Source organism: Panthera uncia, chromosome B4 (genome assembly GCF_023721935.1).
Source record: "Panthera uncia isolate 11264 chromosome B4, Puncia_PCG_1.0, whole genome shotgun sequence".
NCBI classification, from domain to species: Eukaryota; Metazoa; Chordata; class Mammalia; order Carnivora; family Felidae; genus Panthera; species Panthera uncia.
Window position 1 is genome coordinate 76,912,923 of NC_064809.1, and position 19,971 is coordinate 76,932,893.

The following is a 19,971-nucleotide window of genomic DNA, read 5'->3' on the forward strand; positions in this document are numbered from 1 at the left end:
TTTCGGGTCTTACCTTTAAGTTTTTAATCCATTAAAGAATTCACTTTTGTGGGTGCTATGAGATAGTTTTATTCTTTTATGTGAATACCCAATTCCCTCAGCACTATTTATTGAAGATAATGTCTTTTCTCCATTGAGTATTCTTGGCTCCCTTATCAATATTAGTTGACTGTATATGCATAAATGGGTTTATCTCTGGGCTCTTGATTCTGTTCTATTGGTCTCTGAGTCTGTTTTTACACTGGTGCCATACTGTTTTAATTACTATAACTTCATAGTATACTTTGAGATCAGGAAGTGTGATGCCTCCAGCTTTGGTCTTCTTTCTCAGGATTGCTTTGACTATTTGCACTCCTTTGTAGTTCCATACAAATTTTATGACTGTTTTTTCTACTTTTGTAAAAAAAAAAATTACTATTGGAATCTTGATAGGGATTGTATTGAATCTATAGATGGCTTGGAGTAGTATGGACATTCTAACAATATTAAATTCTTCCAATCCATGAACACAGATATCTTTCCATGTATTTATGTCTTATCCAATTTCTTTCATCAATGTCTTACAGTTTCCAGTGTACAGATCTTTCACTGCCTTGGTTAAGTTTCTTCCTAAGTATTTTATTGGTTTTGATGCTATTGTAAGTGAGATCATTTTCATAATTTCTCTTTCAGGTAATTCATCATTAGTGTGTAGAAACACTACTGACTTTTGTATGTTGATTTTGTGTCCTGCAACTTTACAGAATGCATTGATTAGATCTAATGGTTATTTGGTGGAGTCTTTAAGATTTTCTGTATATAAAACCATGTCATCTGCAAAGAGAGACCATTTTACTTCTTCCTTTTCCAATTCTGACAGCTTCTATTTCTTTTTGTTGCCTGATTTCTCAGGCTAGGACTTCTAGTACTTTGTTGAATAGGAATGGTAAGAGAGGGCACCCTTGTGTTGATCCTGATCCAGGAAGAAAAACTTTTAATTCTTCACCATTGAGTATGATGCTAGCTGTGGGCTTGTTATACGTGGCCCTGTTTGCTGACAGTTGCTGACTATGAATGGGTGTTGAGTTTTTTCAAAAGCTTTTCCTACATTCACTGAGATGATCATATGATTTTTATCTTACATTATATATTTTTTTAGTTTCTTAAGGTTTATTTGTTTTTGAGATAGAAAGAGAGACAGAGCATGAGCAGGGGAGGGGCAGAGAGAACAGAGGCAGAACCTGAAGCAGGATCCCAGCTCTGAGCTGTCAGCACAGAGCCCAATGTGGGGCTCGAACTCACACACTGTGAGATCACTACCTGAGCCAAAGACAGACGCTTAACTGACTGAGCCACCCGAGCGTCCCTATCTTTCATTATATTAATGTGATGTATCACATTTATTGATTTGTGTATTTTGAACCAATCTTGTATGCCAGAGATAAATCCCACTTGATCACAGTGTAAGGCCCTTTTTTTTTAAGCTTATTTATTTATTTTGAGAGATAGCACGTGTGCACAAGCAGGGAAGAGGAAGAGAGAGAGAATCCCAAGCAGGCCCCATGCTGTCAGTGCAGAACCCAACCCAAGACTTCATCTTCTGAACCATGAGATCATGACCTGAGCCAAAATCAAGAGTCGAACACTTAACCAACTGAGCCACCTAGGAGCCCCAATAGTGTAGAGTCCTTATAATGGCTGCTGAGTTCAGTTTGCTAGTATTTTCTTGAGAATGTTGGCATCTATGTTTATCAGGGATATTGGCCTGTATTTTTCTTTTCTTGTAGTGCCCTTGTCTGCCTTTGGTATCAGGGTAGGCTGGCCTGGTAGAATAGTTGGGAGTGTTCCCTCCTCTTCTATTTTTTGTAAGAGTTTGAGAAGGATTGGCATTCATTCTTCTTTAAATGTTTAATTCACCAGTGAGGCCATCTGGTCCTGGACTTTTTTTTGTTAGGAGATTTTTGATTACTGATTCAATCTCCTTACTTAGTAATTGGTCTGTTCAGATTTTGTATCTCTTTCTGATTTGGTCTTGGTAGGTTGTATGTTTCTAGGAATGCAGCCATTTCTTCCAGGGTGTCCAGTTTTTTGTCATATGAGTGTTCAGAGGAGCCTCTTATGATCCTTTGCATTTCCATGGGATCCGTTATTATACCTCCTTTTTCACTTATAATTTTGTTAATTTGGATCCTCTCTCTCTTTTCCTTGGTAAGTCCAGATAAAGGTTTGTCAATTTTGTTTGAAGGGTCAAAGATACAACTCTTAGTTTGGTTAGTCTTTTCTATTGTTTTCCTACTCTTTATTTCATTTATTTCTACTCTAATCTTTATCGTTTTCTTCCTTCTGCTGACTTTGGGCTTAGTTTGTTCTTCTTTTTCTAGTTATTTAAGGTGTAAAGTTAGATGGTTTAGTTGAGGTCTTTCTGTGTTCTTTTTTTTCTTTAAGGTTTATTTTAATGTTGAGGGAGAGAGACGGAGCGTGAGCAGGGGAGGGGCAGAGAGAGAGGGAGACACAGAATCTGAAGCAGGCTCCAGGCTCTGAGCTGTCAGCACAGAGCCCAACATGGGGCTCAAACTCATGAACTGTAAGATCATGACCCGGCCCGAAGTCAGATGCTTAACCAACTGAGCCACTCATGAGCCCCTGTTATTTCCTTGACATATGTGTTTATAGCTATAAAATTTCCTCTGAGAACTACTTCTGCAGTATCCCATAAGTTTTAGTACGTTATTTTTCCATTATTATTTGTCTCAAGATACTTTTTTATTTTCCTTTGAATTTCTTTTATGATCCATTAGTTGTTGAGGAAAGTACTGTTTAATTTCCATGTGTTTGTGAATTTCTCAGTTCTCCTCCTATTACTGACTTCTAGTTTCATACCATTGTGGCCAGAGAAGACACTTGGTATGATTTCAATCTTCCCGAATTTACCAAGACTTGTTTTGTGGCCTGACATATGATCTACCCTAGAAAATTGTTCTGTGTGTGCTTGAGAAAAATGTATATTCTGCTGTTGTTGGAAAAATGTGGATTTTCTTAATGACCAGATATGAGGGCTGAGAGAGAAGCTATCTGACGCCACGATGATGAGTTACTTGGGAAACCAGGAGCCAGAGTGAAAGCAAGTGAAGAGAACTGGTTCTTGTTAAGACCCTCTTTAGCCAGGTGATTTACACATGTTCTCATCACACCTTGCTTTTATGAAGGAGGAAACTGGGGCTCAGCGGTTAAGTGACTTGCTGAAGGTCACACAGTAAGTGGCAGAACTGGGATTTGAAGCCAAGTCGGCCCAGTTCTGAAGGCCAAGTAATAGGGGATGGGCTGGTAATAGGTAGATGCTCAGTGGCTGGGTTCTGCCTTGAACAACTTAGATATTCCCTCAAGTCTCCCCCTATGAATTCCACAAGGGAGAGAGTAAGAGCCAGGCCTACAGTGGTGATGGTTATCAGTGGATGTGCTTTTAACACGGTAATTAGCATGGGGCATAATGAGCATGTGGTTGACAATTTCAGCTCCCCCGGGGCAGGAGAGACCGAGCCACAGACATCTAGCTGCAGTTACCATTTATTGAGATACATCACAGGCACAGACAGGGGAGGTGGGGTGGGTAAATTTGGAAAGGGATTGGGGGTTGGTGGGAGCCCGGGGAGGTTGAAAGGCCTTCGGGGACCATTCCCAACTTCCCTCCTTCCTCCCCCAGCCTGCCCCGAGTGCAAAGCAGATGAGCAGAGGAACTGAGGGAAATCTAGCCTCCTCTCGGTTGTCAAAAGATCACTCCCAAAGCACTCAAATACATCATTCAAGATGGTAGCCTTAACCGCCGCCCCCCTCCCATCACATTGCAGAAGCAAGGAGAAAACCTGGGCAGATTTGAGCCTTCCCAAAATGCAGATCACGTGCAAAGAGTCTGGCATGCAAGTAACACTGGACCTGTGGTCCGGGGCTGTTCCCGCTCCTATGGAGGTAGGCAGGGAGGGCAGCAGAGGTGGGGTGAGTAGAGCAAGGAGAAAACGGCAGGAGCCCCGCTTGCGAGGCTGGGCAGCTAATACCTCCGGCTGGACGTCTTGACTGTGGTGGTCTTCCGCAGGATGGAGGTACCCCCAGAGATGGGCCCTCCCTTGGTGCTGTAGCCCACACTGGTGCTGAACCCGCCCTTGCCAGCACCCCCACTCCCGCCCAGGGACATGCCACCCCCGAAGCCGGCGGCACCGCTTCCGCACACAGTGGTGGAGTTGCCAGTCACCGCTGCAAGACAAAGGGTCTGGGTGAGGTAGGGCAGCCATGCTGGAGGAGGGCCGGGGACTTGGAGAAACCAGTGAGGGACAGCAACAAACGCAGGCCGTGGAGCCATGGAACACTGATGGAGAAGGTGGGGCGGGAAGCTGATTCTTTGAGAACCCCCCAACTGGGCTCCAGGGGCTCAGGCGGGGGGAACATGGGCTCCTGGCCAAGGATAGATTGAGTGGACTGAGCAGAGGACGGGGCTGGGCCTGGGGCAGGGGAAGGCAGCAAAATACTCACAAATGCTGACTGCACTGGGGCACTCTCCAGACATCCTGCAAAAACAGAAAGACCAGGAGAAGGGTCAGGGGTCCCCGGAGCCCAAGCAAAAACCCTCTGTCTCCCCGACTCCCTCCTTCCCACTCTCTGCCTTTACAATGGATCAACTCAGTGGGTCATCTCTCGAGCCAAGGCCCGCAAGACAAGACCAGGAGACACACGAAACACGTCGTGGCCCTTCCAGCCGCTGCTGCAGAGAAAGCAGAGCCAGGGCGAGCCAAGTGGCCCCGTCCTGCGCCGTCCTCACTTCCCTCTGCACGCACACCACGGACAGCAAACAGAGCCCATGCCGAAAGACACCCAGTTTCTGGCTGAGGGGACTTTCTTTACATCTCGTGCCTTCCCAAGGACAGAGATGATTCATTTTTTCTCAAAGCTCCAAAGGTGGTGGCACCTGGTGTTGGAAGGAGAAGGCTCACTCCTGCAGGGATTCCAGACACCCTAAGGATTACTGATGGCTGTGCCAACCGAGGAAACACGTGGCAGAAGCGGTCAAGCTCTCCCCCAGGGCAGGGCTGGGAAGCCCTCTGAAGCAGGAGGGGCCCCCACCTGCTCTCCTCGCTCTCCAGCAACTTGCGGTAGGTGGCGATCTCCACATCCAGGGCCAGCTTGACATTCATGAGGGCCTGGTAGTCACGCAGCAGCCGGGCTAGGTCCTCCTTGGCCTGGTGCAGGGCCGTGTCCAGGTCCCCAAGCTTCTTCTGAGCATCCTTCAGCGCCAGATCCCCACGCTGTTCCGCTTCTGCGATGGCAGTCTGCAGTTGCTGGCACTGCCCAGGGGATGAGAGGGGTTGGGGACACCCTCCAGGGTCATCACATCCACCTCTCTGCCCTCAAACCAGACGTCACCATCCCCCACCCACCCCACCCACCCTGACTAACCGAGCTGGAAGGAAAGCAGAAATATTCCTCTGAGAGAAGAGATACTATTACACAAGCAGGGTCTTGTAGCACCACTGGGGAAGTCCTTACTGAAGTCTAACCTTAGCCTTTCCTGCTGCAACTCAACCCAGTGCCTCAAAAGAGATAAAATAAATAATGTAACCTCACCGTTCACCAGGTGCTTCACCTGATACGGGGAAAAGTCCTTGCTTTTTTAGCCACGCCCTAAATGGAATCAGCATCTAGGACCTGAACACTTGAACCCTCAGCCTCCTGCTCTGACCCCCTGGAGATGGGACCAACCTCCTTGGAGGACGTTGTCCCAACTGCTCTACCACTAATATGCCATGTGACCTTCCCCAGGCCTCAGTTTCCTGTCCTGTAAAAGGAGTACATTGATCCAGCGTTTGAGTGTGTCCCATCCATCAGGAAAAGAGCAGCTCTGACCCCCTCAGCATGACAGTGAGAAGGTCCCCACCTCCACCAACCCAGGCCTGACCCCCAGACTCCCAGCCAAAGGCTCACCTGCTTCTTAACTGCATCCACCTCACCCTGCAGCCTCTGGACAGTGCGGGTGAGCTCAGCAATCTCGTTCTTAGTGTCCCGCAGGTTGTCCCCATGCTTCCCAGCTGTCACCTGCAGCTCTTCATACTAGAGACCAAAAAGGTGGCTGTTGTGAGCTGTCAGTTCCCGGCCCTCCTGGGTGACTAGGGGCCCTTCGGAGGCTGGGTGTGTCTGGCCCCAGGCCTCTCACGATGGGGGATGTTCTGTGTCCAGTCCCAGCCCATACACCTGACCGGCTATTCTCCTCACCTTGGTCTGGTACCAAGCCTCAGCCTCAGCCCTGCTCCTCTGGGCAATCAGCTCATACTGGGCCTTGACCTCAGCAATGATGCTATCCAGGTCAAGTCTGCGATTGTTGTCCATGGAAAGGATTACATTGGTGTCAGACACGTGGGTCTGCACTTGGCTCAGCTCCTGCAGAAAAAGAGAGAGCTGCCAGCGGTGCCCCTGCTCCAGGCCCCCAGGAGACAGCTGAAGGGTGAAGGATGGGGTCCCCAGGTGGCATCAGGAGGCCTGTGCTCTGCCCCAGGCTCCAGCCTAGAAGGAAAAGCATCATTCTCCCCGGCTGTGAAATGGCACTCTCATTTTGGTAAATACCATTTCTTTTTGTGCATTTACAAGTTTCCAAGAGATTAAAGAAGGGGAAAGAATGCATACTTACTGCCCTCAACCCTGGTGCCAGGCATTCGGCCAGCACATCCACCAGTCCCTTTCATCGTCAGAAAGCCCTGGGAGGCAGGCAAGGCCATGACTGGCGCACAGGGTGCTTTTGTCAAATTGGGAAAAGTCTCCCCTCTGAGTGGAAGCAGCTGGTGGGACCCAGGGAGCTGACCGTGGGCCTGATTCGAACCCCACTCTCCACTCAGCCAGTTAACAACCTGCAGCATCATTCACGGTGGTCCTGACAGAGGTTGGTGAGGAAAGAGTCTTGGAGAAGAGAAGTGACACATCCAAGGTCATCCAGTCCTATCCTGGAGCCCAACTGGAACCAGTCAGTTGAGCGACAAATCCCAAATCGTTTCCTCTAGAATATACTGACATTTATAGACCATGGTGATATTCTTGGACCCTTCCTGGGTTTCTAGGACCATCAACTTTGACATATAAACAGGCATTTAAAGATGTCATGAACAGCAGCTTAGTTTCTGTGTTCTGGCTTTGGGTTCAGCTCTATCGCTACGCCATATGCATTGGCTCCCAGCTGAGCTCTGCCTCCGTCTCTCCCATGGTCCTTCCTGCCCTGGGCTGCCAACAAACTGCCCAAACCCCAGCGCCAATCAAATACCTCATCCAGAGGCGCCAGAGTGGTTTAGTAGGTTGAGCATCTGACTCTTGATTTTGGCTCAGGTCATGACCCCAGGGTCATGAAATCAAGCCCCACACCAGGCTCTGCACTGAGTGTGGAGCCTGCTTGAGATTCACTCTCTCTCTCTCTCTCTCTCTCTCTCTCTCTCTCTTCTCCTCTCCTCCACTCACTCTATCTCTCTCTCTCTCTAAAATTAAAAAAAATGTGGGATGGGTGAAGAGGAAGGGGTGAACATCCATGCTGCTCCCCAAACACAAGGCACTCTATGCTGCCTCCGTGTCACTGTGCAGGCTGGACCCTGGCTAGCAGGCCCTTACTGCTCTTCCTTTAGAATTCCTGCCCTTCCCTCAAAATTCGTCTCAAATCCCACCTCTTCTGAAGCTCCCACAGCTCTCCCAGGAAGAATCAGGCTCAGCCTGCTCCATATACCTTGTCTCTGTCCCAGCACGGCCTCACCACATGGTAACTGGAGATATAGGGCCCCCAAAGCAGGGACTTTGTCCTTCTGGTGCCATGTGGAAGCTACTCAGTAATATGTGTTAAATGAATAAGGGACCGCAAAGGAAAGAAACACTGAGCATGCAGACATGGGTCTTAGACAGTAAGAAAGCCAATTGTTGTCCATTCAGAGAAGAGGGGGTGGGCACCGTTGACCTGGCCCAAAAGTGAAAAGAATCTAAGAGAGGAGAATGAGGAATCCGCAAGCAATGAATGACCATCAGTGGTCCAGCAAGGAAAAAAGTGGGGAGGCACCTAGGAAATCATCATGATGGCACAGAACACTCCCCAACAAGTTCCATTCTGACAGGGCAGATGGAGATGTTAGAAGGAGAAAAACACAGCCATGGATGAGCCAGGGGAAATGCTGAGGCCAGTAGACAAGGGCTGTAGGTAAGCTCTAGGTGAAAAAAACAGAGAGGTAGCATTGGACTAACCCAAAACACCAATAACTCAACTGCTACGTCATTTGCCTCTTTCCCATCAAAGGGAACAATCATCAACTTAGAGCAGCATGCTGGAGAAGAAATGGAAAACCAAGACAGACACAGAGAGTATGAGAGGCCTTGGCCTTGTTGGGGATCTCAGGGGTCCAGGCCAAAGGAGCATATCCTAGAAGGCCATGGCATTGCCAAGGGGATGAACACTCCCAGAGATCCATGAGAAATATGGAGAGAGGGACAGGTTCCATAACCCCAGACACAGAAAATGTCCTCATTTTTGAGGGGATGATATTTAGACTTTTTCAACTTAAACTTGACGTCAACTTCCTATGAACCTCTAGAAATACAAAATATAAGTAAGAGGCAAGGAGCCAGCAAGACTTCCCTAAGGAAAGGCCAAGCCAAATGGATTTCACTTTCTACTATGGTTGTCTTACTAAAATGCTAAGGGACCGTCACAGATATTGCTTGACCAACAACTTCTTGAACACAAGACAGAAAGATGTGGGCCAGATAATGATGTGGTCACCTAGATTTTACAGTAGCTGAGCCACTTGAACCATAAATTATTGATTGGTGGAGTGAGGTCAGCCTGGGAGAAAGGCACCCCTGAAGGCCTAGGTCTTGCACTAGAACTCCGTTCTTGGCCCTGTCTGCTTTAATGTGCTTACCAGTCATTTACACTGAAATGTTATCACCCCACTGAACTGAAAGTTGACCAGGTCCACAGAGAACCCAAAGCTGGGGCATCATCAATAAATATATCCAATTACCCAACTGGGTATCTCCAACATATGGATGGGGGAAATCAAGTTTCAAAGTGCCCAATAGTGTCTGGTTGCCCAGACAATGGGACGAAACCACAATGACATTTCACAGGAGAAATGGGACTCATTAACTCTTCGGTTACAAAAATTCAACGGCCAACTTCCTGTCTTTGGAAGCTGGAAGCAAACAGATACATACCTCACTTGAAAGCACTCATGTGAAAAACTCCAGGGTTTTTATTAAGGATCAAATATCATGAAGTGACTTCTAAAGATGACACATAAAGTAGTGCGACATTAGGCTGCAGGAATGCAAGTCTGTAACCGCCCTCCCTACCCCCCCTGTTTTCCAAAGTCTGAGATCAGAACCCTATTTCCTCAGCTTCTTCATATGCCACAGATGGCAGTCACCTAAGCATCCTGACCTCTAAAGTGCTGCCATATGAAAGACACAGGCCACACAGATGTGTGCAGCCTGGAGGGCAGAAGCAGGGCCAATCAAGAACAGAAGTCACGGGAAGATTGAAGTCAGCTTTCTAATTTGATCAACAATGAAAATGCCTGCCCTAAAAAATAGTGAGTTCCCTGCCACTAAAAGCATTCAAGTCGAGACTACATGACTCCTATCAGCGATGTTAGAGGAAGGGCTCCAGCATGAAGGGGAAGGGGGACCATGAGGTCCCTTCCAAGTCTGAGTCTGAGATGCTAGGATCAACTCGGTTAACTTCAGCCTTCTTAGCCTGGTCTTCAAAGCCCCTTGTTTCCTGGGACCCGGCCTGGATTCTACCCACTACCCATACCTCAACTCCTGAGGCAACCTGGAATCTCCATCCCCTCTCTGTCCATCTCTGCTCCTCCAACCCTTGCTCCATTACAAATGGTCTAGAAGGGAAATGGTCTAACACAGGAATAAGAGTCAGACTTTGAAGAAGTCCAAGAACCAGGCTTTATTTCCAGCACTGCATCTAACTAGCTATGTAACCATGAGGAAGCTACTCTGAGCCTCAGTGTCCGTGACTATAAAATGGAAACAATAATGGTATCTATATTGTGGCTTTGTTGAGAGGATCATATAAAGCTTAGCCCAGTGTCTGACCCATCCTTAGCACCTGATACATGGAAGCCTGTGTTAATTAAAGGCCCAGGTTCTATATTCCCTCAATTAAATTGCACTGGTGAATTCAGATCAGACCTGCGGGGGAATCCCCAATGCCATATGTAAATGTAATTGTCTCTGTCCATTGCCATCTCACCAGTTCATAGAGGTGGTTTAGGAAGTCGAGCTCCTCAGTCAAGGTCCCTACTTTGCTGTGTAGATCCATCCGGGTCATGTACGCAGCATCCACATCCTGGGGGAAAGAGAGACAGCAGGGCAGATGCCTCAGCCCCCAGGACTCTCACCTCCCTCTGAGTCAGCCCAGCACCCTGGCAAGCCCAAAAACCACCTCCCCCACTCCCTGCCACCCTGCTCACCTTCTTGAGCACCACAAACTCGTTCTCCGCTGCAGTGCGCTTGTTGATTTCATCCTCATACCTGTTACACAGGAAGACTCAGGCCAGGCTCAGCCAGGTTCTGCCTTTTGGGACATTTAACCCACTCGGCTTTAAGCCCCGTTGGGTCCCACGTTATCTAAGAACACCTTTGAGAAGGAGTTCTGTAATACAGCCTACCAGTGAAGAAACTTGGGGTACAGTCTTTAAATATTCCTGCCCCGCCCCCCTTTGAGGAAATGGACACAGAATGTGTGCAATAATATCGCGACCAAGAGCAACTATCTCTTTGGATCAGAGCCCTGAGGAGGCTTTTATAAGAACAGGCAAAGATGTGTCCACAATGGCTCATCTTTGCTTTCACTTTCAACAGACGGGACATTTTTTAAAACAACTAACTTCTCTCCAACTGCTTTTGCTGAGACTTGAAGGGTTAGAAATTGCCAGTATCGAGTTATTGGAAAAGTTATGAAAGATTGGGCCCTAAAATGACAAATATACATATCAACTGATCATAATATGTGAATTTTATTTGGGTCTTGATTCAAACAAACTGTATTTTTAAAACTTAGGACATGTATGGACAATTGGAAATTCATAATGAACGGACAGTCGATGATATTGAAGAATTACTCTTTTGAAAGTTTTAGGTGTGTGAGGTGCCTGGGTGGCTCAATCGGCTAAGCGTCCAACTTCAGCTCAGGTCATGATCCCACGGTTCATGATTTCGAGCCCCACGTCGGGCTCTGTGCTGACAGCTCAGAGCCTGGAGCCTGCTTTGGATTCTCTCTCTCTCTCTCTCTCTCTCTGCCCCTCCCCTGCTGGCACTCTGTCCTTGTCTCTCAAAAATAAAACAAACATTAAAATTTTTTTTTAATTTTAAAGTTTTAGGTGTGATTATGGCATTGTGTTTATGTTTTATTAAGTCAAGCTATGCAGATAGGCTCTATGAATATAGCCAGCAAATATTTGTGAATGGAATCACATGATGGCTGGGATTTGCTTCAAGACAATAAGGTAAGGGAAAAATCGAGTAGATGTAGAAATAAAACAAGATGGGCTACGAGTTAAGAATTATTAAAGCTGAGTAATGAGGACATAAATGTTCATTACACTGTCCTCCCTACCTTAGAGTTTTTAAAATGAGGAACAATACACAAGTAAGTGGGACAATTCTCCAGGACGCAATGGGTCCAGAGCCTGGACACCCAAGGGGAGTAGCTCTGTCTGGGCACTGCCCCGGGTGGGTCCCAGGAGCCTGGGAATGGGGTGATTTCCCACGCTGTCCCATCCCCGCCCCCACAAGCTCCCAGCCTGTCCAGTCCTCCTTACTTGCTCTTGAAGTCCTCAAGGAGATCCTGCACATTTCTCAGCTCTGAGTCCAGCCTCCCCCGATCGCTCAGGAGGCTGTCCAGCTGCCTCCGCAGGGTGCCCAAGTAGCTCTCAAAGAGGGGCTCCAGGTTGTTCCTGGTGACACCCGTGTTCTGGCCCTGCTCCTGCAGCAGTGCCCACTTGGTCTCCAGCACCTTATTCTGCTGCTCTAGAAACCGCACCTGAGCCAGAGCAAGAAGAGTGGTGGGCTGGTACCATTCCTCTGGCCCCAGGAGGGACCCAGGACTGGGCCCATCACCACCACCCATCCCCGACCAGGACGTCACAGGGCCAGTGCAGACTACACATTGCCAAGGGGAGGAGTTCCTGAGAATACATTCTTTGCTGGAAAAAAACAGTCCAATCCAATGACAAGACTCTAAAGAGTTAATAAACCATCAAAGCCCCAGCTCAGTCATTTGGTGGTTGGTGATGGTCAAGTCACTTCTCTCTGCATCTCCCTTTCCTACTTACACTGATTACACTGGACTAGATCAATGTTTGTGAACCCTCATTCTGCATCAAAATCAACTGTTAAAAATGCAGATGATGGGGGCACCTGGGTGGCTCAGGCAGTTAAGTGTCCGACTTCAGCTCAGGTCATGATCTCGCGGTCCGTGAGTTCAAGCCCCGCATCAGGCTCTGTGCTAACAAGCTCAGAGCCTGGAGCCTGTTTCGGATTCTGTGTCTCCCTCTCTCTCTGCCCCTCCCCCACTTGCACTCTGTCTCTTTCTCAAAAATAAACGTTAAAAAAATGTTTTTACTGCAAATTCATATATAGTGTATGTGAATGTATGTATGCATATATACAAACATGTATGTATGGACATGTGGACACGCACACATATACAGAGAAAGCAAATGTGACAAAATGTAAACATTGGTGAATCTAAAGCAAAATAAGTCCGTCAGAGAAAGACAAGACCATATGATTTCACTCATGTGTGGAATTTAAGAAAAAGAACAAACAAGAAAAGAAAATAGAGAGAGAGAGAGAGAAACCAAGAAACAGACTCTTAACTCGAGAGAACAAGCCGATGGTTACCAGAGAGGAGGCAGGTGAAGTAGGGGACAGGGTCTGAGGAGGGCACTTGTCATGATGAGCACAAGGTGATGTATAGAGCTGTTGAATCACTATACTGTTCACTTGAAGCTAATATAACACTGTAGGTTAACTGTATTGGAATTAAAATTAAATTAAATTTTAAAAATGGGTGCATCTGGGTGAAAAAATAGTTAGAAATATGTTGTACTGTGCTTGTAACTTTTCTGTAAATTTGACTTTTTTTTTTTAATTTTAACTCTAGATGCCCAGTCCTATCTCTAAAGACTTAGAAGGGAGCTCAGGGGTGGGCTCTGGGGGGCTTCTCTGCCCGGCCAACAGGGACAACCACACAGACCACGTCCTAGACTGTGATGCTGAGAGCCTGGGAGAGGTTTTTGCTTGTCTGACCTCTGGGACAGTCCCACAGGAGGACCAAAAGTCACTAGGGGAGAAGGTGAGGAGGTGGGCGGAATAGCTTGCTTCACCTTCCACCATCTGGTTTCTCCAGGTCCCACCTCCACAGCACCCCAGGCCCTAAATCACATGGCCTGGGAACCATGCATCAGGTGCACCTGCCATGAGCGGTGACAGGGCCTCTTAATGCCAAGGACCATAGGGCCCATGAACCTGAGTTTCAGGCCCACCTCTGCCTCCAAGTATCCGTGTGAGCCTGGGAAAATCTCTTGACCCCTCTAGACTTCTGTTTTCTCTTCTTTAAAATAGACACAATATCACCTATTCTGATTCCTCATGGGACACTGTAGGTTTCACGTCAGAAAAGGACATGAATGTTCTCTGGGAATCCACACATCACTGAACCAAGGTGTGGTCATCTGCCAGGATTTTCCCCATCATGGTCCCTCTACCTGGGGGGTTGGGGTAGAAGTAAACGATGCAGTGAAATGGACCTGAAAATGCCGGAGGGCAGTACAAGAGCCATGCGGTCAGCCTGGAGGCCAGGGAAAGAGTCAGGATGCCCCCGATCTGGAACAGACCAAACTCTATACCCCTAGCTCTGGTGACCACCCTCTTCACCATCCATCCCCACCTTGAGCTTCTTGGCCAGAAGAGCAAGTAGGAATAGAAGAGAAAGGTGACTTCTCCCAGGACAACCCCCTCTATCGCGCTGAATCACATCTTTGTCCTTAGGCCTTCTCCAAAACTGAGAGAACAGGAAACAGATGGGGCTCCTTGGATAACATGTGTGACCTTTGAGCCAGTTTCCCCAGCGGTGAAATGACAAAAGGCGATAAGGACCACCCTGTTAAGAGGAGCAGTGAGGACAGTCTGCCCCTTCACTATGTGATAGGCTGCTGTGTGACCGTGTTAATTATGGCCAGAGAAAAGGCTGCACCACAGTCAAGGTGGGCTTGGCCGCAGACCTCCTGAGCAGAATTGAGATTCACCTGAGCAATGACAGTAAGATCCAGAAGACTGTCTCCAGCCATCCACGTCTGGGCATCCCAGGCGCAGGCGGGAGAGCTCTAAGAGTCATTCTATCAACCCCACCACACTGCACATGGGCTACATCAGCCTCTGCCCAGCCCACCCTCTCTTAGGGACCCTGCTTCTACTCCAAGGGCCCCTCCCGGCCTCCTTCCACCCAGGCTCACCTTGTCAATGAAGGAGGCGAACTTGTTGTTGAGGGTCTTGATCTGCTCCCGCTCCTGGGTACGAACCCGCTGGATCTCCGGGTCTATCTCCACGTTGAGAGGGGTCAGCAGGCTCTGGTTGACAGTGACCTCCTGGATGCCTCCGGGAGGACAGGCAGGCCCGAATGTCTGCCTGCCGGCGCTCAGGCCCCCATAGGCCCCACCGCCAAAGCCGAAGCCCCCCAGGGCCCTCCCTGAGGAGGCCCCTCCAGCCACACTGACCGAGATGCTCTTGCTGCCCCCCAAGTTATAGAGGCTTCGGCTGCCAAAGCCCCCCTTGCTGGGGCCACAGCGGGTTCCCCCAGCACTGCCACTGCTCCGGGACACCGCCACCGAGCTGAAGCTGGTGTGGGCCCGGGACCCGCCTCCTCCACCTGCAGAGTTAGAGCTAAAGCCTCCTTTAGTGGAGTATGTCTGCCGAGACACAGAGGACCTCATGGCTGTCAGAGGGGCCGGAGCACAGGCTGAGAGAGCTGTGAGGGAACGCAGTGAGCTTCTATGACACTGAAGGGCTTTTTATCTTTTCCCGGTTGGGCTGGCTCCTGGGCTCCACAGACACTCCTGCCCCATTGCCCCAGGAAGAGAGGGAGGGGCCCCGGGGGCCAGGGGAGTCCCCTCTCCCCCAGTGGGAGGGAGCGGCTGCCCAGTTATCACCTGCGCTCCAGAGCTGGGGCTGAGCCAAGACTGTGTGGGACAGGATGCCACCTTCTCCCCCCTGGGGCTCTCCTGACTTGGAACAGGATGATACAGTCTCCCACGGCCACCCCCACCACCCAGTGGCTGGCTTGGTCTCCTCCTACTCAGCCCTGATGGCCGCCATCAATGGGGCTCTGTTCTGTGGGATTTGGCCCAGGCCCCTGTCGTAAGCCAAGGCCCCAGGGCCCATGGCTGCACAGGCGGCAAGGGAAGGAACATTGAGCAATGGACTGGGGGGAGGGTGCCCAGGCCTGCTCCAGTCCCAGCCTCCCAACCCACGGCCTCACTGCCTCCTGGCAGGTCCAGGGTGGGGGGCACAGGTGACAGAGCGGGGTGGGAGCAGTCTGCTCTTCAGTCATACACGGGCAGATGGTCTGCTGGGTGGGGTCCCCGAGACCAGGGAGATGAGTGGGGAAAAGCACATTCTTCTAGGGACCGAAGAGAGATGGAGGGCTTTGACCATCACCTGAGACCCCCAACCCTCTGCCCTGCAGCTGAGCATCCCCAGAAGGGCCCAGCCACTTTGGAGGGGGCTGGAGGCCCCATTCGGACTGGACATAAGTACAGATCTGAGAAGTATGTGTTCAACAAAGACCACAAGAGGCCCACGAAGCATCCCAACATTCTCATCTTCCCAGCCCCCAAGGATCCTGATGCTTGAATCCCAAGGGCCGGAGGCTCTTCAATCACTTCACACAGTCCCAGGCACAGCCCCAAAGGAAGACTTGGAGGTGTCAGCCGTTAGGACTGAGACAACTTTGAGGAGGTAACTTCAGAGATGTCCCTCCTCCCCCCTTGAGCTTTTAGCTGGAAAACTGGAAAATGGGCCCAGAGAGGTGAGAGAAACTCGCCTGAGGGAAGAAGCAGACGCAGTGCTTGCCGTGCTCCTCCCACAGTGGCTGGGCAGGGAGCTGGGGCTGTGGCCACTTGTGTCCCCAGGATCCCAAAGGAAAGGACATGGCCTGCTCCACAGCCCAAGGAAGTCAGGCAGAGAGCGGGCCCACTCCAGGCCCAGGGGAGGCTGTGGGACTCTTTCCCAGGACCACTGTGAGAGGCTGCAAGTTAGGTCAAACCTAACACCCAGGAGGGATGGGGTGAAGGGCATTCAGAGAACTAGACCCTTACTTCCCAAGAGAGGCTCTTCCTCCCTGCTGGGAGCTCAGATACAAGGCACTGGGGCAAGCCAGGCTGGGACGGAATCCCCAATGAGCTGTGTGTCCTGGGGCTGCTCTCTCAACCTCTCTGGGCCTCCTTTGCCTCTGCCTATAAGCAGAGCCCGCAGGGGAAATCCTTTCAAAAAGCCTCGGCCAGCCATCCCAGGACTGAGCCATTACTTCCCACTGACCTTTGCCTGCAGTCCCGGAGGCTGTGATCACTTTCTCAGCCTCCTTTATCTCTCCCTGCAGGGGTGTGGGAGGGGGAAGGCGGGAGGGGATGCGGGGAGTGGGGCTTCTGGGGAAGGTGGGGAAGGGAGTGATGTCAGCCTTCTGAGTCAGGGCAGCCGGGGAGGTGGGAGTAGCGTTGGCTACAAACAAACAAACATTCCACCGCTCCCCAGGAATGACAGCCTCATGTCATTGACCTGGCACGCTGAGCCAGGCTTTGTGCTGAAAGCTGGTGACAGACAGCGGCACAGGCCACCCAGGGCTTGTTCTCTGAGTTATTGCTTGGAGACATGCTCCCTCCTAGGCAGTGGGGGGGATGGGGGGGCTCACGGGTCCCAACCCAGCCACCGTTGGGACCTTCTTTTTCGGGCCTTGACTGTCCTCTCTGCTTTCATACCGAACACCCAAGCTTAGACCTTCTTTCTGTGGCTTAGGGATCGCTTCCTCCCCTCTGCTGCCACTCCAACCAAGGGCTTCTGTGTCTGCAGACTGTCACCTGCCTGGGGTCCCCCCGCTGTGGCAGGACACAAGAGCACAGGGTATGGCAGGCTGCTGCAGGAGGGACAAGGTAAGATGGCTGATGGTGTCAGCTGAGCACCCAACATAGGCCAGGCTGGGGACAGAGCAGTAGGAAAGATACGGGTGCCAGGCACCTGCGTGGCTCAGTCCATTAAGTGTCTGACTCTTGATTTTGGCTCAGGTCATGATCTCATGGTTCGTGGGGCTGGGCTCTGGGCTGATAGTGGGGAACCTGCTTCAGATTCTCTCTCTCCTTCTCTCATCCCCTCCCCCTTCAAAATAAATAAACTTTTTTTTAATTTTTTTTTAATGTTTATTTAATTTTTGAGACAGAGAGAGATAGAGCATGAATGGGGGAGGGTCAGAGAGAGAGGGAGACACAGAATCTGAAACAGGCTCCAGGCTCTGAGCTGTCAGCACAGAGCCCGACGCGGGGCTCGAACTCACGGACCACGAGATCATGACCTGAGCCGAAGTCGGCGGCTTAACCGACTGAGCCACCCAGGCGCCCCTAAATAAACTTTTTAAAAAAATTTTTTTTAATGTTTATTTCTGAGAGAGAGAGAGAGACAGCGTGAGCCGGGAAGGGGCAGACAAGGAAGGAGACACAGAATCCGAAGCAGGCTCCAGGCTCTGAGCTGTCAGCACAGGGCCCAATGAGGGACTGGAACCCACGGACCGCGAGATCATGACCTGAAACGAAGTCGGACACTTAACCGACTGAGCTACCCAGATGCCCCTCAAAATAAATAAACAAACTTTAAAAAGAAAAAAAAAAGGAAAGGTACGGGGTAAAGAAAACACTTGCTGCCCTTGGGAGCCCTCATACAGGGATAGGACTTTCTAAACTAACAGCAATGGTTCTTATAATCAGCATTTACTGAGCACTTCCTATGTGGCAGACACATCAGTGCAGTAACACATCTCACGTCCATGATGGGTAGGCTCGGTCCACCTCCTTCCTGCCCCAGATCAGTCATCTACCTTCTAGACCCTTGTAGGTTGCTCCCTTGCTCTCTGGCTTCCAGGTGGGTTGGCCAAGGCAGAGGGGATGGGGGGCAGGAGGGGGGGATCAGTAGGAGATCTGGGAGAGGAAGGGAGGACTGGTATTTCTCCCCAGCCTCTTCCATGATTACAGCTTCTTCCAAGTGATCCCCCCAAAAGTCCCTGCTCTTGTCTCATCTGTCACTCCTTCCTCCTGTCGTTCGGCTCTACACTGGGTGGCCTCCTCACCCTGGTTCTTCCAGGATTGTCCTTATTTAGCACTGAAAGCCCCACGTCTTGGAAAAAGGCTCAGTCCTGGACAAACCACTAGCCTCGCTACCTCTGGGGATGGCAGTGGCTTCCCACTGCTCCCAGCCTCTGGGCCCCTCCATCCTTTCTGTGTCCTTAGCCACGCCCACACCTCCATAGGTACTCCTTTCATTAAAGTCCATTTAGCCGACCTTTAGGGTGAATTTCGTTTCCTGCTGGGACGACAAATGGCAGGCCCCTCCGCCAGCCCTGTGAGGTAAGCGCTGTTATTAATCTCTTTCCACGGATGAGGAAACTGGAGACGTTCCACAGCTTGGTCAAAGTCACACCACTAGTAAGTGGCAGAGCTGGGACGCAAGCCCAGGAATCCTGGCTCCTGAGCCGTGTACCCCCAACCCCTGTCTCCCTTAAAGAAGGCTCAAAAGCTTCCTTCTCAGACATTTTTGATGGAGAGATCCACAGGTCTGAGAAAAGGGCTGACCTCCCCTTAAAACTGGGACGGGGGGGTGGGGAATGGCCTGACTTCCTGTGGCCAAGACCATGGAGTTTGGTGTTAGCCACATGGGGAGGGAGGAGACAAGAGGAGCCGTGCAGGAGCCGATGGGCTGCTGGGGTAGGGGCCCGGGTGGAGAAGGTGACCCTCCCCACCCTCTTAGCACCTGGCCCTGATGCCCACACACCTGGCCTCCTGCAGAGCTTCCCACTGAAGAGGGAAGAAGACTTTTCCAGTCTCATGTTCAGACAGGCCCAGTGGTGGGATGAGAGTCAAGAGGTAAGGGGACGGGCTGAGTTTCAGTCCCAAGTGCCCACCAGAGCCCCCCTGCACAAGCCGAGCAGCTGGTCCCCATCCTGGGTGCAGGAGAAGAACTTGCCCACGGGTCCCAGGCTAATGGAAAAACCTGCGTCCCAGGCAAGAACCAGACAGAGACAGAGCCAAGGATAGCTACGGGTACAGCCAGGCTGGGCCGGGGACAGAAAGGGTCTGGCACATTCAGACCGAGGGAATTAGAGAAGGTTTCCAGGAGGAGAAAAATCCGGTGCAGACATGGGAAGAAGGAAGAACAGGGATGAGGGGCTGTGTTCAGTCAGGAGTACAGCCAATTTACCAGGGAACAAGCGAGAAGAGATACTGAAACATCAGCAGAGATGGAGGGAATGAAGGACATCCCAGGGAGCAGAGCAAAGGGCTGGAAGGAGCCCCCCGATGAGCTGATTGGGATGAGGGGTGGGATGCCCGTTGGATATTCCCAAACAGTGATCGATATTTCCCAGGTTGCCTTCTGCGGAGAGCGTGGGCTGGGCAGCAGGCCTGCTTCTGTTTTACTGGGTGAGGTGCAAGCCTGGGGGCCGAGCTGAATTGCCAGAAGGAGTGGCAGAGAGACTGCACACCACCACAGGGCACCTTCATCTCTGCCCTTCAGCCTCCCCTCTAAATGCCCTTGGATCACCTGTTTAAAGCTAGTGCTTAACATCGCTGCTGAATTGTTAATCTCCTGGGGGCACTGCTGTCCAGGAGAAGGGCCAGGTTAAAGCTCAGAGATGAGGTGGGGCTGAGGCAA

General features: G+C 50.4%; 1 protein-coding gene across 1 annotated transcript; it reads right to left on the reverse strand.

Moving 5' to 3' along the window:
• Window positions 1-3,484: 3,484 nt before the first annotated feature.
• KRT79 (keratin 79) lies at window positions 3,485-15,166 on the reverse strand. The gene is made up of 9 exons (XM_049625548.1): window positions 14,520-15,166; window positions 11,823-12,043; window positions 10,473-10,533; window positions 10,253-10,348; window positions 6,235-6,399; window positions 5,947-6,072; window positions 5,089-5,309; window positions 4,501-4,535; window positions 3,485-4,224 (listed from the first exon to the last, which is right to left on the reverse strand). Exons 1-9 carry the CDS (start codon window positions 14,994-14,996, stop codon window positions 4,022-4,024), a joined length of 1,605 nt encoding a protein of 534 aa, XP_049481505.1. The 5' UTR covers window positions 14,997-15,166; the 3' UTR covers window positions 3,485-4,021.
• Window positions 15,167-19,971: the final 4,805 nt, after the last annotated feature.

Bases quoted from the DNA above. Each gene is read 5' to 3' on its own strand.
- KRT79 (XM_049625548.1), bottom strand. From the start codon at position 14,996: ATGAGGTCCTCTGTGTCTCGGCAGACATACTCCACTAAAGGAGGCTTT. The intron at 10,349-10,472 runs GTGAGCAGGGTG...TCTTTCCCCCAG, and splicing joins AGTTTGTGGTGCTCAAGAAG to GATGTGGATGCTGCGTACAT. The intron at 6,400-10,252 runs GTGAGATGGCAA...CTTTTTCTGCAG, and splicing joins TAAACCACCTCTATGAACTG to GAGCTGAGCCAAGTGCAGAC.